The 14,514-nt window shown below is 47.1% G+C and overlaps 1 protein-coding gene across 4 annotated transcripts in view; it reads right to left on the reverse strand.

The window, feature by feature from the left end:
* The window catches only part of LOC140394759 (disco-interacting protein 2 homolog A-like), a 372,914-nt gene that overhangs the window by 225,203 nt on the left and 133,197 nt on the right, over positions 1-14,514 (reverse strand). For all 4 annotated transcript variants that reach the window (XM_072481988.1, XM_072481977.1, XM_072481975.1 and 1 more), the window contains exon 2: positions 13,922-13,993. In XM_072481988.1, coding sequence (XP_072338089.1) covers positions 13,922-13,993 — 72 coding nt within the window. The remainder of the gene's footprint in view (positions 1-13,921; positions 13,994-14,514) is intronic.

The following is a 14,514-nucleotide window of genomic DNA, read 5'->3' on the forward strand; positions in this document are numbered from 1 at the left end:
AGCCATGATTGAATGGTGGAGTGGACTCGATGGGCCAAATGGCCTTACTTCCGCTCCTATGTCTTACGGCCTTATGGTCTTAAAACATCTTTGTTTTTGGGGGGGTGAATGTAATGCAACATGAATCCCAGGTCTCGGTTGAGGCCGCACTCATGTGTGCGGAACTTGGCTATAAGCTTCTGCTCGGCGATTCTGCGTTGTTGCGCTGCCTGAAGGCCTTGGAATCATCAATAGCTACTATGGGATTTCAAAGCTTTTCTGCACACATTTAATTAATAATCTTTATTGTCACAAGTAGGCTTACATTAACACTGCAAGGAAGTTACTGTGAAAAGACACCAGTCGCCACATTCCGGCGCCTGTTCGGGTACACAGAGGGAGAATTCAGAATGTCCAAGTTACTTATATCACATATTATATGTGGGCAGCACGGTAGCCTTGTGGATAGCACAATTGCTTCACAGCTCCAGGGTCCCAGGTTCGATTCTGGTTTGGGTCACTGTCTGTGCGGAGTCTGCACATCCTCCCCGTGTGTGCGTGGGTTTCCTCCGGGTGCTCCAGTTTCCTCCCACAGTCCAAAGATGTGCGGGTTAGGTGGATTGGCCATGATAAATTGTCCTTAGTGTCCAAAATTGCCCTTAGTGTTGGGTGGGGTTACTGGGTTATGGGGATAGGGTGGCGGTGTTGACCTTGGGTAGGGTGCTCTTTCCAAGAGCTGGTGCAGACTCGATGGGCTGAATGGCCTCCTTCTGCTCTGTAAATTCTATGATATTTTGCGACTTGCGGGAGGAAACCAGAGCACCCGGAGGAAACCCACACAGACTTGGGGAGAACGTGCAGCCTCCGCACACAGTAACCCAAGCCGGGAATCCAACCAGGGACCCTGGTGCTGTGAAGCCACTGTGCTAACCACTGTGCTACCGTGCTGGCCGTTTATGTCAAACAGCATTCAGCATTAGTGAGCAATGATAGTCAATGCTCTCAGTTACGTCGCCATTGCAAAATTTGGACCAATTGGACCAGATCGCCGTTGTCCTAATGCTTTGTCAGGTAACCCCTTAACCTTCTCGGCTCATGTTAAAAACGCCCCAGTCTCTTCAGTCACCCTTCATAATTGAAACCTCATTATCAGTAAAACTTTCAAGAATTAACAGTGCAACTTTGACACTGCTCCTAAACAGGGTGTCCGAAAACAATAAACAACAGTATCTTAACTAATACCTTTTATGGCAGTTGAACCACAAATCGTTGCTCGTGCTTTTTCTCTCAGTATAAATTCAAGATTTTTATTTGCCTTTAATATAAGTATTAAAATGTATGAAGGTGGATAAACCTCCTGGCCCTGACCACGCATAGCCAAGAACACACGTGAGGCAAGAGAATATATTGCGGGAGCCCTGGCTGAGATATCTGAGAAAACTGGAGGGTAGCAAATGTTGTGACCTTATTTAAGAAGGGCTGCAAAGAAAAACCTGGGAATTATAGACCAGTAGGCCTGTGATGGATAAATTACTGAAGAGGATTCTGAGGGATAGATGTACAGGCATTTGGAAATACAGGGTTTCATTAGGAGTAGTCAGCACAGCTTTGTGCATGGGAGATCATGCCTTACAAATTTGTTAAGAGTTCTTTGATGAAGTCACCAGGAAGGTTGATGAAGGCAGGACACTAGAAGTAGTCTATATGGACTTCAGTAAGGCCTTTGATAAAGTTCCACATGGAAGGCTGCTCTGGAAGATTAGATCACATGGAATCCAGGGAGAGCTGGCGTTCAGCTATTGGATATACAATTGGCTTGATGGTAGGAAACAGAGGGTAATGGTGGAAGGATGCCTGTCGATCTGGAGGTCTGTGACTAGTGGTGTTCCTCAGGGGTTAGTGCTGGGCCCGTTGCTGTAGGTTATCGATATCAACAATTTGGATGAGAATGTACAAGGCATGAACAGCAAGTTTGCAGATGACACGAAAATAGGTGGTACTGTAGACAGTGAGAAAGGTTATCAGAAATTGCAGCAAGGGCAGCATGGTGGCGCAGTGGGTTAGCACTGCAGCCTCACGGCACCGAGGTCTCAGGTTCGATCCCGGCTCTGGGTCACTGTCCGTGTGGAGTTTGCACATTCTCCCCGTGTTTGTGTGGGTTTCGCCCCAAAACCCAAAGATGTGCAGGCTAGGTGGATTGGCCACACTAAATTGCCCCTTAATTGGAAAAATGAATTGGGTACACCAAATTTTTTTTTTTTTTTTTTTTTAATTGCAGCAGGATCTTGATCACCTGGGGAGTGGACCGAGAAATGGCAATGGAGTTCAATACAGATAAGTATGAGGTGTTGCATTTTGCAAAGTCAAATCAAGGTAGGACTTACACGATGAATGGTAGGACCTTGGGGGTGGCCCGGTGGGGCAGTGGTTAGCATTGCTGCCTCATGGCGCCGAGGACCCGGGTTCGATCCCGGCCCCAGGTCACTGTCAGTGTGGAGTTTGCACATTCTCCCTGTGTCTGCGTGGGTTTCACCCCACAACCCAAAGATATGCAGAGCAGGTGGATTGACCACGATAAAATTGTTTCTTAATTGGAAGTAAAGAATTGGGTACTCTAAATTGATATTTAAAAAAAAGAATGGTAGGACCTTAGGGAGTATCGTGGAACAGAGGGACCTTGGAGTTCGGGTGCACAGTTCTCTAAAAGGTGGAGTTACAGGAAGCTAAGGCAGTGAAGAAGGCTTTTGGCATGCTGCTGGCCTTCATCAGTCAGTAAAGAAGTTGAGACGTTCTGTTGCAGTTGTACAGGACATTGGTGAGGTCGCACCTGGAGTATTGCATTCAGTATTGGTCGCCTTGCTCTAGGAAAAATGTTAACAAACTGGAGCAGAAAAGATTTACAAGGATGTTGTCAGGATGCAAGGGACTAAGTTACAGGGAGAGATTGGACAGGCCAGGACATTTTTCTTCAGAGCGTAGGAGACTGAGGGGTGATCTTATAGAGGTGTAAAAGGTTATGAGAGGCATGGATAGGGTGAATGCACTCAGTCTTTTTCCTGGGGTTGGGGGAATTGAGAACTAGAGAGCATAGGTTTAAGTTAAGGGGGGAAAGAATTAATGGGAACCCGAGGAGCCACCTTTTTACACAGAGGGTGGTACGTATGTGGAACGACCTGCCGGAAGAAGTGGTTGAGGCAGGGACACTGACAACATTTAAAAGGCATTTGGACATACTTAGATAGGAAAGGTTTAGATGGATATGGGCCAAATGCAGGCAATTGGGGTTAGCGTCGATGGGCTTTATGGTTGGCATGGACCAGTATGGGCCGAAGAGCCTGTCTCTGTGCAGTAGATTTTATGATTGTATAATTTATGCAGCCTCATCTCTCTTTATTGCCCTATTATCTGCAAACCACAGCTCACTGTGTCATTTTGAAACATTATCAGTCAAATGATATTTTACCTGCTTCATAGGTTCCCTACAGTGCAGAAGGAGGCTATTTGGCCCATCGAGTCAGAACTGACCCTGCTTCCAACATCACTTCACCAGTAATCTCTTCCCATTCTACTATCCAATCATCCTCCACAACTCAAACCTTAAAATTGTCACACCCCAACCAGTCATCAATAACATTCAATATACTTCCCTCAACATCCAAGTCCTACGAGTAAAATTAGCGCAAGCGCAGAACTTGGCACGGTATAACAGTGGTTCGCGCTGCTGCCTCACAGCTCCAGGGACTCGGGTTCAATTCCAGCCTCGGAGGACTGTCGGTGTGGAGTTTGCAATTTCTCCCCGTGTCTGTGTGGGTTTCCTCCGGGTTTGTCCCAGGGTAGGGGGGTCACTTACTAGGGGGCATAGGTTTAAGGTGCGAGGGGCAAGGTTTAGAGGAGATGCGCGAGGCAAGTTTTTTTTACACAGAACGTAGTGGGTGCCTGGAACTCGCTGCCGGAGGGGGTGGTGGAAGCATGGACGATAGTGACGTTTAAGGGGCATCTTGACAAAGACATGAATAGGATGGGAATAGATGGATATGGACCCGGAAGTGTAGAAGATTTTAGTTTAGACGGGCAGCATGGTCGGCGCAGGCCTGGAGGGCCGAAGGGCCTGTTCCTGTGCTGGACATTTCTTTGTTCTTTGGTGCTCCAGTGCACTCACAGGCCAAAGATGTGCAGGTTATGTGTATTGGCCATGCTAAATTTCTCCTTAGTGTCCAAAAGGTAAGGTGAGGTTACTGGGTTATGGGGATATGGTGGAGGCATGGGCTTAAGTAGGGTGCCTTTTTCAATATGAATTTAGATTGTAGCCACTTAAAATGGCCAACTCCCGATTCAAAATGGCGAATGGCAAAGGCTGATGGGAAAGTCAGCCAACAAGACAAAAACCAGCAGCTGCAGGTTGGCTGTGTATTTACCTCTGGAAAGGCCAGACAATATCGATACCAGCAACCATCAGCATAACAAAACAAATTGTCCTTAGTGTCCAAAATTGCGCTTAGTGTTGGGTGTGGTTACTGGGTTATGGGGTTATGGGGATAGGGTGGAGGTGTGGGCCCCGGTAGGGTGCTCTTTCCAAGAGCCGGTGCAGACTCGATGGGCCGAATGGCCTCCTTCTGCACTGTAAATTCTATGAAACAGCCATCTGCATACTAATGAGCAATCCCCGGGAACAATAAGCAACATTTAGACACACAAAGCAAAGCCAGACACTTCGGCGCCAGCTGGAGCCTACACAAAAGGAGGTGAACGAGCACCTCAAGACCGCCCATCGATCAGGGAACCGCTCCAGCATTGGAGAAAATCGAACCAAGTGATTGGGACAAAGTCCAATCACTTGGGACCAGGTACAGGGTCCGCACCAAAAGGCGGGAAGCCCCTGGGGACGAGAAGAATTGAGCCCCAAGTTCAAATCGCTCTCTTCTTCTCCACCTCTTCGCTCTCTTCACGCTATTCATCCTGCCCGGGTCACCCAGCAACAATGAACCAACATTGACCGTGACCGGAGCAGTGAAGATCGAAATCGTAAGTCTTAATTCAACGCTCGCTACGAGATAGGCGCTCCTAGCTACCAATCCGTACCAACTTCGAATCCCGCAGGCTCAGAACCTGAACGAAAGGCCATTTGTTCCCCTGACCTGGTGGGCCAGTCCAAAGTTAAGTATAGGCCTGTTAGTTGTAGAAGTAGCTTAGGCGTAGAATTTGTGCATGACTAGCAATTACTGTGTATAATAAATGTGCTTTGATTTAAATCTTACTAATTGGTGTATTGGATTAATGATGATTACTCGGACTTGAACCTCGTGGCGGTATCATAAAGATACCTGGCGACTCGAGAGCAAAGGTAATAAAACAGAGCAATTGAACTAAGGCAAAGTTAGCAACAAGATTACCCAATTATTTTTTTCCCCAATTAAGGGGCAATTTAATGTGACCAATCCACCTAACCTGCACATCTTTGGGTTGTGGGGGTGAAACCCACACAGACATGGGGGGAATGTGCAAACTCCACACAGACAGTGGCCCAGGGCCAGGATCGAACCCAGGTCCGCAGCGCCGTAGGCAGCAGTGTTAACCACCGCGCTGCACAGTGGGGTGCTCTTTTGAAGGGCAGGTGCGGACTCGTTGGGCTGGATAGCCTCCTTTTGCACTGTAAATTCTATGATTCTCCATAAAACCATTCATTTTCCAGCCCAAGAAACTTGCCCAAACTGCTATCTTCTACTTTCTTCCCTCCAACTCGTCCCACGCCAACATCCATTTGATTACATGTGCAATAATTTGGTAAATTTTTTAATATTCTGCAACATCCACTACATTTCTTTCAATCATTCCCTCCATTTCTCAAAAGATTCTGTGGTTGGCTAAGCATCATGGAGGAACATGTACTGACTGATTCATGTTGCACCAAGTATTTAGTAATTCAATCCTGCATTACAATTTAATCCTATATTACAGCCTTCAGCAGTTTAACAACAACTAAAGCAAGATTAAACGGCCCTTAAACGATCTGAGCTGTGACAATGACAACTTTCAGCTGTATATTTAATGTAAGAAGCATCCCAAAACATCCCACAATCAACATATTGAAAGCAGAGAGCATTCAAGGAAATGAGAGACAGGGGCAGAACGATCCCAGCCCAGGGCCACTGTCCGTGTGGAGTTTGCACATTCTCAAAGATGTGTAGGCTAAGTGGATTGGCCACACTCAATTGCCCCTTAATTGGGGAAAAAAAATAATTGGATACTCTACATTTTTTTAAAAAACTGTTCTGAGGAGCAGGTTGAGAAAATTATGATGATCAGTATCATAACCAAAGTACTGTCATCTTTATCCTGACACAAATCCCAGTGGGATCTTGTTTTTAGGATGAATGCTTCCCACAGAAAATTTGAAGAACCAAATTCTCTACTCGGACAAAGGTTGCCTAACAGAATGGCTACAGGTAACATTTGTTTCACGTGAGCTCCTTCTTCTGTGCTGTATTTTTCTATGTTCTATGTTCTACATCACTTGAAGGGGTCAGAGAGGATTTTGAGCATTTTTTGCCCCCCTCCGCCGAGTTACGTGGTTGCGGCAGGACGTGCTGGAATGGAGATGGCACGGAGGTGTTGACTCATGACACTGCAGCCAGCATTGTGTGGCACAAGCTTGATTGGACAGCTCGCCCCTTCTTGCAGGGAGGCTTCATAACAAAGGCAATATTTATTTAATTTGGCTGGTACCCTACCAAAACAAACGAGCCATCCAATGAAGGCTCAATCAAATGGAAAACCATTCACAGAGCAAGCCTGTTTAGTCCACATCTGAAGAGAGTCATTTTACTTCCAACAAGTCCAGAACAATTCTTTCCAGACTGTTTGGAATCACAAGGATTATGGTAATCTCCAGCAGCAGATTTTGCGAATGATGCTCACGCTATAGGAAACAATTCAAAGGTAGAGAGGAGCAAATCAAAAATCACGTAGTAAACCTTCCATCAAGTCCGGTGGCAGCCATGGAGTGACTGGTCGTGCACAGGGTAGCTCCTTATTGAAGGCGTTGATTTGAGCTCTTTTTTACCCCGAAAGTGGGGTAATTTCAGCAGGAAAGTGTAACAGAAGGTGTGGAGAAGAAGTTCCCCCATGAGTGGCATGTCTACTGGCTGCCAGACACAGCAAAATCAGTTAAGGACCTGACCAAGGAACTGGAGGAGATCTGTGGCACAGCAACAGCTGTGAAGATGGCAGAGGGGGAAGGGTCATCACAAGTGGGAAAGCGAAGGGCAGCACGGCGATGCAGTGGTTAGCACTGCTGCCTCAAGGCGCCGAGGTCCCAGGTTCGATCCCGGCTCTGGGTCACTGTCCGTGTGGAGTTTGCACATTCTCCCCGTATTTGCGTGGGTTTCACCCCCACAACCCAAAGGTGTGCATGGTAGGTGGATTGGCCACACTAAATTGTCCCTTAATTGGAAAAAATGAATTGGGTACTCTAAATTTATTATTTTTTTTAAAGTGGGAAAGCCCCAGATGGAGCAGTTCATGGCATTCATCAGAGAAAAGTTCCGCCAGGACCCAAAGGAGATGCACGAGGACTGGCCAAAAGCCTGGCTTGGGTCACTTTTTGTGCGGAGTCTGCACATTCTCCCAGTGTCTGGTTGGGTTTCCTCCGGATGCTCCGGTTTCCTCCCACAAGTAATGAAAGACACGTTGTTAGGTAATTTGGACATTCCGAATTCCCCCTCTAGAACAGGTGCCAGAATGTGGCAACTAGGGGCTTTTCACAGTAACTTGATTGCAGTGTTAATGTAAGCCTACTTGTGACAAAATTAACACCTTTTATGACCCTGTCGGTGGGGCGGGTACCGGAGGTAGTGGTCTCTATGAATGTGGACAAGGCTTTCAATCGGGTGGAGTTGAGATACCTGTTCGAGATCTTGGGAAGGTTTGGCTTTGGCCTGAGGTTTGTGGCATGGGTGCATCTATTGTATGTGGTCCCGGTGGCGAGTGTACAGACAAACGAGATGAGTTTGCAGAGCTTTGGTTACACAGGGGAACGAGGCAGAGGTGTCCACTGTCGCCGCTGATGTTCATGCTGGCAATAGAGCCCTTGCCGATGGCTCTTAGGGGGTCAGTGGAGTGGCAGGAAATTGTGAGGGGCGGGGGGTGTAGATAACAACAGGTGTCGCTGTACACGGAAGACCTGATGCTGTTTGTGTCAGACACGCTGGATAGCATGGAGAGAATTATGGACATACTAGAAAGGTTCGGGGCCTTCTCGGGATATAAGTTAAACTTCGTGAAGAGTGAGTGTTCCCGGTGAATGAGGCAGATCGGGGAGCCAACCTGAGGGTATTGCCATTTAGGGTAGCCAGAGATAGGTTTAGGTATTTGGGGGTCCAGGTGAATGGGGAGTCGGCGACGAGGCACAAGTGGAACCTGGCAACATTGGTGGAGGAGGTTAGGGGGGATTTCAGGAGGTGGTATACACTGCACCTGACATTGGCAGGAGGGTCCAGTTGGTTAAGATGAATGTGCTGCCATGGTTCTTGTTTGTATCCCAGACCCTCACAATCTTTATCCCGAAGGCTGTTTTCTGGAAATTGGAGGCAGTGATTTCGGAGTTTATATGGGCGGGGAAGGTACCAAGGGTGAAGAGGGCCCTGCTACAGAGGCAGAGGCAGAAAGGGGGGCTGACGCTCCTGAACCTGCTGCATTACTACTGGGTGGTGAAAATGGAGAAGGTGAGGCAGTGGTGGGAGGGGGAGGGGTTATAATGGGTTAGGATGGAGGAGGAGTCCTGTAGGGGGTCCAGTCTGAGGGCCATGGTGACGGCGGCACTTCCACTGACGCCGGGAGGTATACAGTGAGCCCAGTGGTACAGTCCACAATTAGGGTGTAGAACCAGCACAGTAGGGCAGCACAGTAGCATTGTGGATAGCACAATTGCTTCACAGCTCCAGGGTCCCAGGTTCGATTCCGGCTTGGGTCACTGTCTGTGCAGAGTCTGCACATCCTCCCCGTGTGTGCGTGGGTTTCCTCCGGGTGCTCCGGTTTCCTCCCACTGTCCAAAGATGTGCAGGTTAGGTGAATTGGCCATGATAAATTGCCCTTAGTGTCCAAAATTGCCCTTAGTGTTGGGTGGGGTTACTGGGTTATGGGGTGGAGGTGTTGACCTTGGGTAGGGTGCTCTTTCCAAGAGCCGGTGCAGACTCGATGGGCCGAATGGCCTCCTTCTGCACTGTAAATTCTATGAAATTCTATGATAACCAGCTGAGGAGACACTTTAGGATGGAGGGAATGCTGGTGCTGACACCGTTGTGTGGGAACCATGGGTGTAAGCCGGGGGAGATGAATGGCATCCAATGGAAGTGGAGGGAGGTGGGGCTGGTGAGGGTGAGAGATTTGTACCTGGAAGAGCTGCGGGAGAGGGTGGAGTTGCCGAAGGGAAGTGAGGGAAGTGAGTTCAGATGTATGCAAGTGAGGGACTTTGCGCAAAAGGAATGAAGAGGGTTTCCCAAGCTGCCGGAGTATATCCTGTTGGAGCGGCTGTTGCTCCCGGATATAGAGGGGGAGGGCAGGATTGGTGATATATGCGTTTGGCTGGGAGAACAAGGTGGAGCACAGATGGTGAGGATCAGGAATAAATGGGAAGAGGAGTTGGAGGGGAGGAAGATAGGATAGGGAGTGTGGAGTGAGGCGATGCACAGGGTAAATTCGACATCCTCGTGTGCGAGGGAGACCTGTACGACTTCCCTCGAAAGATAAAGTTCGAGTTGGGGGTATCAGCGGGGGGTTTTGAGACATGGTGGGGGCTGTTCATGACGATGTTTGAGAAATTATTTGTCGCAGGGGAGGGTGAAACAGTGGGAGGGGGATGGAAAATGCACAAACTGTGAATTGTGGGGGTGTTGTGAATATTATTAGATACATGGAAGAGAGGAGCAGGAGGAGGCCTTTTTGCCCTTCGAGCCTGCCCTGCCATTCATCATGATCATGGCTGATCATCCAACTCAATAGCCTAATCCTGTTTTCTCCCCATATCCTTGGATCCCATTCGCCCCAAGTGCTATATCCAGCCGCCTTGTAAATATATTCAAAGTTTTAGCATCAACAATTCCTATGGTAATGAATTCCACAAGCTCACCACTCTTTTGTGTGAAGAAATATCTCCACATATCTGTCCGAAATAGTTTATCCTGAAACCTCAGACTGTGACCCCTGGTTCTGGACGCACCCATTATTGGGAACATCTTCCCTGCATCTACCCTGTCCAGTCCTGTTAGAATTTTCTAAGTCTCTATGAGATTGCCCCCTCATTCTTCTGAACTCCAGTGAGAACAATAGCAGCTAGTCAATCTCTCCCCATATGACAGTCCCACCATCCCTGGAATCAGTCTGATAAACCTTCGCTGCACTCCCTCGAGAGCAAGGACATCCTTCCTCAGAGAAGGAGACCAAAACTGCACACAATACTCCAGGTGTGGCCTCACCAAGGCCCTGTATAATTGCAGCAACTCATCCCAGCTTCTATACTTGAAATCTTTCGCAATGAAGGCCAACATACCATTAGCCTCCTTTACCGCCTGCTGCACCTGCATGCGTACCTTCAGCGACTGGTGTACAAGGACACCCAGGTCCCGCTGCACACTCCCCTCTCCCAATTTACAACCATTCAGGTAGTAATCTGCCTTCCCGTTTTTGCTTCCAAAGTGAATAGCCTGACACTTATCCAAATTATACTGCATCTGCCATCGATTTGCCCACTTGCCCAACCTATCCAGATCTTGCTGTAGGATCCCTGCATCCTCGTCACAGTTCACCCTCCCACCCAACTTGGTATCATCTTTGTTTCCTCATCCAAATCATTAATATATATCGTGAATATTGATATATATTGATTTGTGGTGTATTTTTTAAATATGTTTGGAATAAAATATATATATTTTTAAAAGAAAGCCTTCGACCCAGGAAAGAGACACTCAGTTCATCGGTGCTGTGAGTCGTCATAAAGGAGACCTCGTGGTAAGCGAGCTGCAAAAATCATCCATCTTCCCACGATATGGTAAATGCAATTCAATCCGATTGTTTTTTTTAATATATAGAGTGTTGATGTAACATTTGCACTTCCCCGCCACATTACAGAGATGAGTCAAGATCTCTTCTGTTTATTTCCTGCATTACCATTGTACTGTTTGTTCACACACCAATTTGCTATTCAAATCTCAAGTCTGCTTTGGCCACTGAATTAACACCAACAGAATATAAAGCCCATTATATTTACATCCTCACATGGTCAGTGGGAAAACATTACAAAGTAGACACAATAACCAGTATTAATATGGTAGCTTCCATGTAGCAACGGGTCTCTAGTCACATCCGTGAAGTTTCTCAAGACAGAAATGGATACCAAGGATGCCAAATGTGGAGAAGCTAGGCTAAATCCTTGGTCAAAGAGAAAAGTCTTAAAGACGATCATAAAGGAGGAGCTGGAGAGTTTTAGTAAAAGAATTCATGAACTTAGCACTGAGATAGCTAAAATGGGATACTGGAAGTGAAGGGTGCAAAAGATGGCACAGTTAGCAGTATGCAGAGTTCTTAGAGGGTTGTACTTTAGGAGGAGGTTACACGGGCGGGATGGGGCCGGGTGAGACCCCAGAGGGATGCGCACATGAATTTTTTTTTAATGTGTGTGTTTAGTGGACCGGGAGCCAGAGTCATCAGCAAGTACAGGAGTGATGGATGAAGTCAAGTTTACAAAGGGTAAAAGACGCCAAGTTGACCAGGAAACCATTGAAATGGTCATATCTGGACTGCACTGATGAGGATTTCTGCAGTAAATTGAGGTAGGAGATGCAGGCAAGTGTAGGCCTGGATAGGGTGGAGAAATTAGAACCTAGGGCACAACCTCAGATTGAAGGGACGATACTTTAAAACTGAGATGAGGAGGGATTTCTTCAGCCAGAGGGTGGTGAATCTGTGGAACACTTTGCCGCAGAAGGCTGTGGAGGCCACGTCACTGACTGTCTTTAAGACAGAGATAGATATGTTCTTGATTAAGAAGGGGATCATGGTTATGGGGAGAAGGGAGGAGAGTGAAGTTAAGAAACACATCAACTATGACTGAATGATGGAGCAGGCTCGATGGGCTAAATTCTGCTCCCATATCTTATGGTCTTTATTCAAAAATTTAGAATTCCAAATTTTGTTTTTTTCCAACTAAGGGGCAATTTAATGTGGCCAATCCACCAGCCTGCACATCTTTGGGTTGTGGGGGCAAACCCCACGTAGACACGGGGAGAATGTGCAAACTCCACACGGCCAGTGACCCAAAGCCGGGATCGAACCTGGGACCTCAGCGCCATGAGGCAGCAGGGATAACCACTGCGCCACATGCCGCCTTATCTTATGGTCTTTTGATATGGCCATAGACATGGCGGTGTTGCAATGGACAGGATGTGGAACTGGAGCTGAGCTCAGGTAAAATAGGACAAAGAGACTGGGAACTGTCTAGTTTGGTCTGAGCTGATGGTCAGGAAGAGGATAGATTTGGTGGCTAGGGAATGGACTTTGGAGCATAGATTGAAGACAATGGTTTTGGCCTTCCCAAAGTTTAATTATAAGAAATTCCAAGACACTTTGACAGACAGTCAGAATATAGAGGCTGTGAAGAGGTCAAAAGAGATGGTCGGTAGCACAGAGGTTAGCACTGTTGCATCACTGCTCCAGTGTCCCAGGTTCGATTCCAGGCTTAGGTCACTGGCTGTGCAGAGTCTGCACGTTCCCCTCGTGTCTGGGTGGGTTTCCTCCGGCTGCTCCCGTTTCCTCCCACAGTCCAAAGATGTGGTCAGGTGGATTGGCCATGCTAAATTACCCCTAGTGTCCAAAAAAAAGGTTGGGTGGGGTTACTGGGTTACAGGGATAGGGTGGAGGTGTGGACTTGGGGAGGGTGCTCTTTCCAAAGGCCGGTGCAGATTGATGGGCCGAATGGCCTCCTTCTGCACTGTAAATTCTATGATTCTATGAGAATTACATTTGGGTGTCATCAGCGTACATGTGGAATCCAATGTCATATCTTCAAATGATGAGGGCAGCACGGTGGCGCAGTGATAGTACTGCAATCTCACGGTGCTGAGGTCCCAGGTTCGATCCCGGCTCTGGGTCACTGTCCGTGTAGATTTGCACATTCTCCCCGTGTTTGCGTGGGTTTCGCCCCCACAACCCAAAGATGTGCAAGATGGGTGGATTGAACATCCTAAATTGCCCCTTAATTGGAAAAAATGAATTGGGTACTCTAAATTTATAATTTTTTAAAAATCTTCAAATAATGTGGCCTCAAGGGCAAGATGTGAAATAGGAAGGGCCAAAGTTGGTTCCTGGGGGTCTCAAGGGTCAATGGTGTGGAAAAAGAAGCCATACCAGGAGATTCATGAGCTACTGACTAGCTAAGTGGAAGGGGGCGAAGGCAATCCCACTAAACTGTACAACAGAGCAGATGCACTGAAGGACGATTGTATGGTTAACTGGATTGGAGGATACAAAAAGTGGAGCAGAATGATGGCAGGGGGATTGGAGAGCTTCAAACGAGAACTGCTGGAGAGGTGGTCATGAATTTGGGAAGCAACGAGTTCAAGGATGTTGGAGAGGAAAGAGGTTAAAGACGGGCAGTAGATTGAAAGGACAGAAAAAACATGTCTGGGGTTTTTGAGGAGGGGTGATAACTGCAGAGTAGAAGATTGGGTAGTCAGTAGTTTAGTGAGAATATGGCCAGGAAAGTAAGAGGGGGGGGTTGCATGGACATGGTGAGCTCAGAGAGGGCAAGAGGAGCGATCAGAGAGACATACAGAAATGGGTGACAAGGCAAGGAGGGGGAAATGGCACTGGCAACTGAACAAATGCCACCAAGATTGAGACTGCCCAATTTCTTTTCATTTATCAGCAATTGTGTTAAATCTGAATGCCTTACCTACAGTCTGTGGTATGTATGGAGCCAGCAATTTGGCCTTTTTCTTTTCATAACCCTTCTGAGTGATATCACCTGAAAAAAAAAGAAACAAAATATTCTTAATATCTCAATATTTGGTTAACACTGCATACAATAGAAAAACAATGCTGCTAACCCAATTCTCAAAAGTTGCACAGCATCAGCCGTTGCCAATAATGGAGACATGACTCGGGGAGTTCTGTTTCTCATTAAACTGATGGTTAAGTTCACAACTCACTTAATCTACTTCACACACTAACATTACCTGCACTCTGCTTTTAAGGGTTGGTTTTCACAAACTTTTCCGAACAAGGCCATTGTAATAAAATACTGGAGATGGCTGGGAGGTGCAATGAGCTCACAGACTATTTTTATACTTTGGTTGGCCTGGCCTTGAACCCACGCCAAACTGATGGAATGAAAGAGTGTTCTTCTCTTCCAGCTGTGAGTGACTAAAATGAAACTGATCTGGGTGCAATCCAGTGGATGACAATCCACAAACAAATGTGAACAGTATCTGGCGTCAATTAACAGAGACAGAAGGTTGACAGGTGTGGGATATGTAAACAGTGCTG

This window comes from Scyliorhinus torazame, chromosome 2 (assembly GCF_047496885.1).
Source record: "Scyliorhinus torazame isolate Kashiwa2021f chromosome 2, sScyTor2.1, whole genome shotgun sequence".
Classification (NCBI taxonomy): domain Eukaryota; kingdom Metazoa; phylum Chordata; class Chondrichthyes; order Carcharhiniformes; family Scyliorhinidae; genus Scyliorhinus; species Scyliorhinus torazame.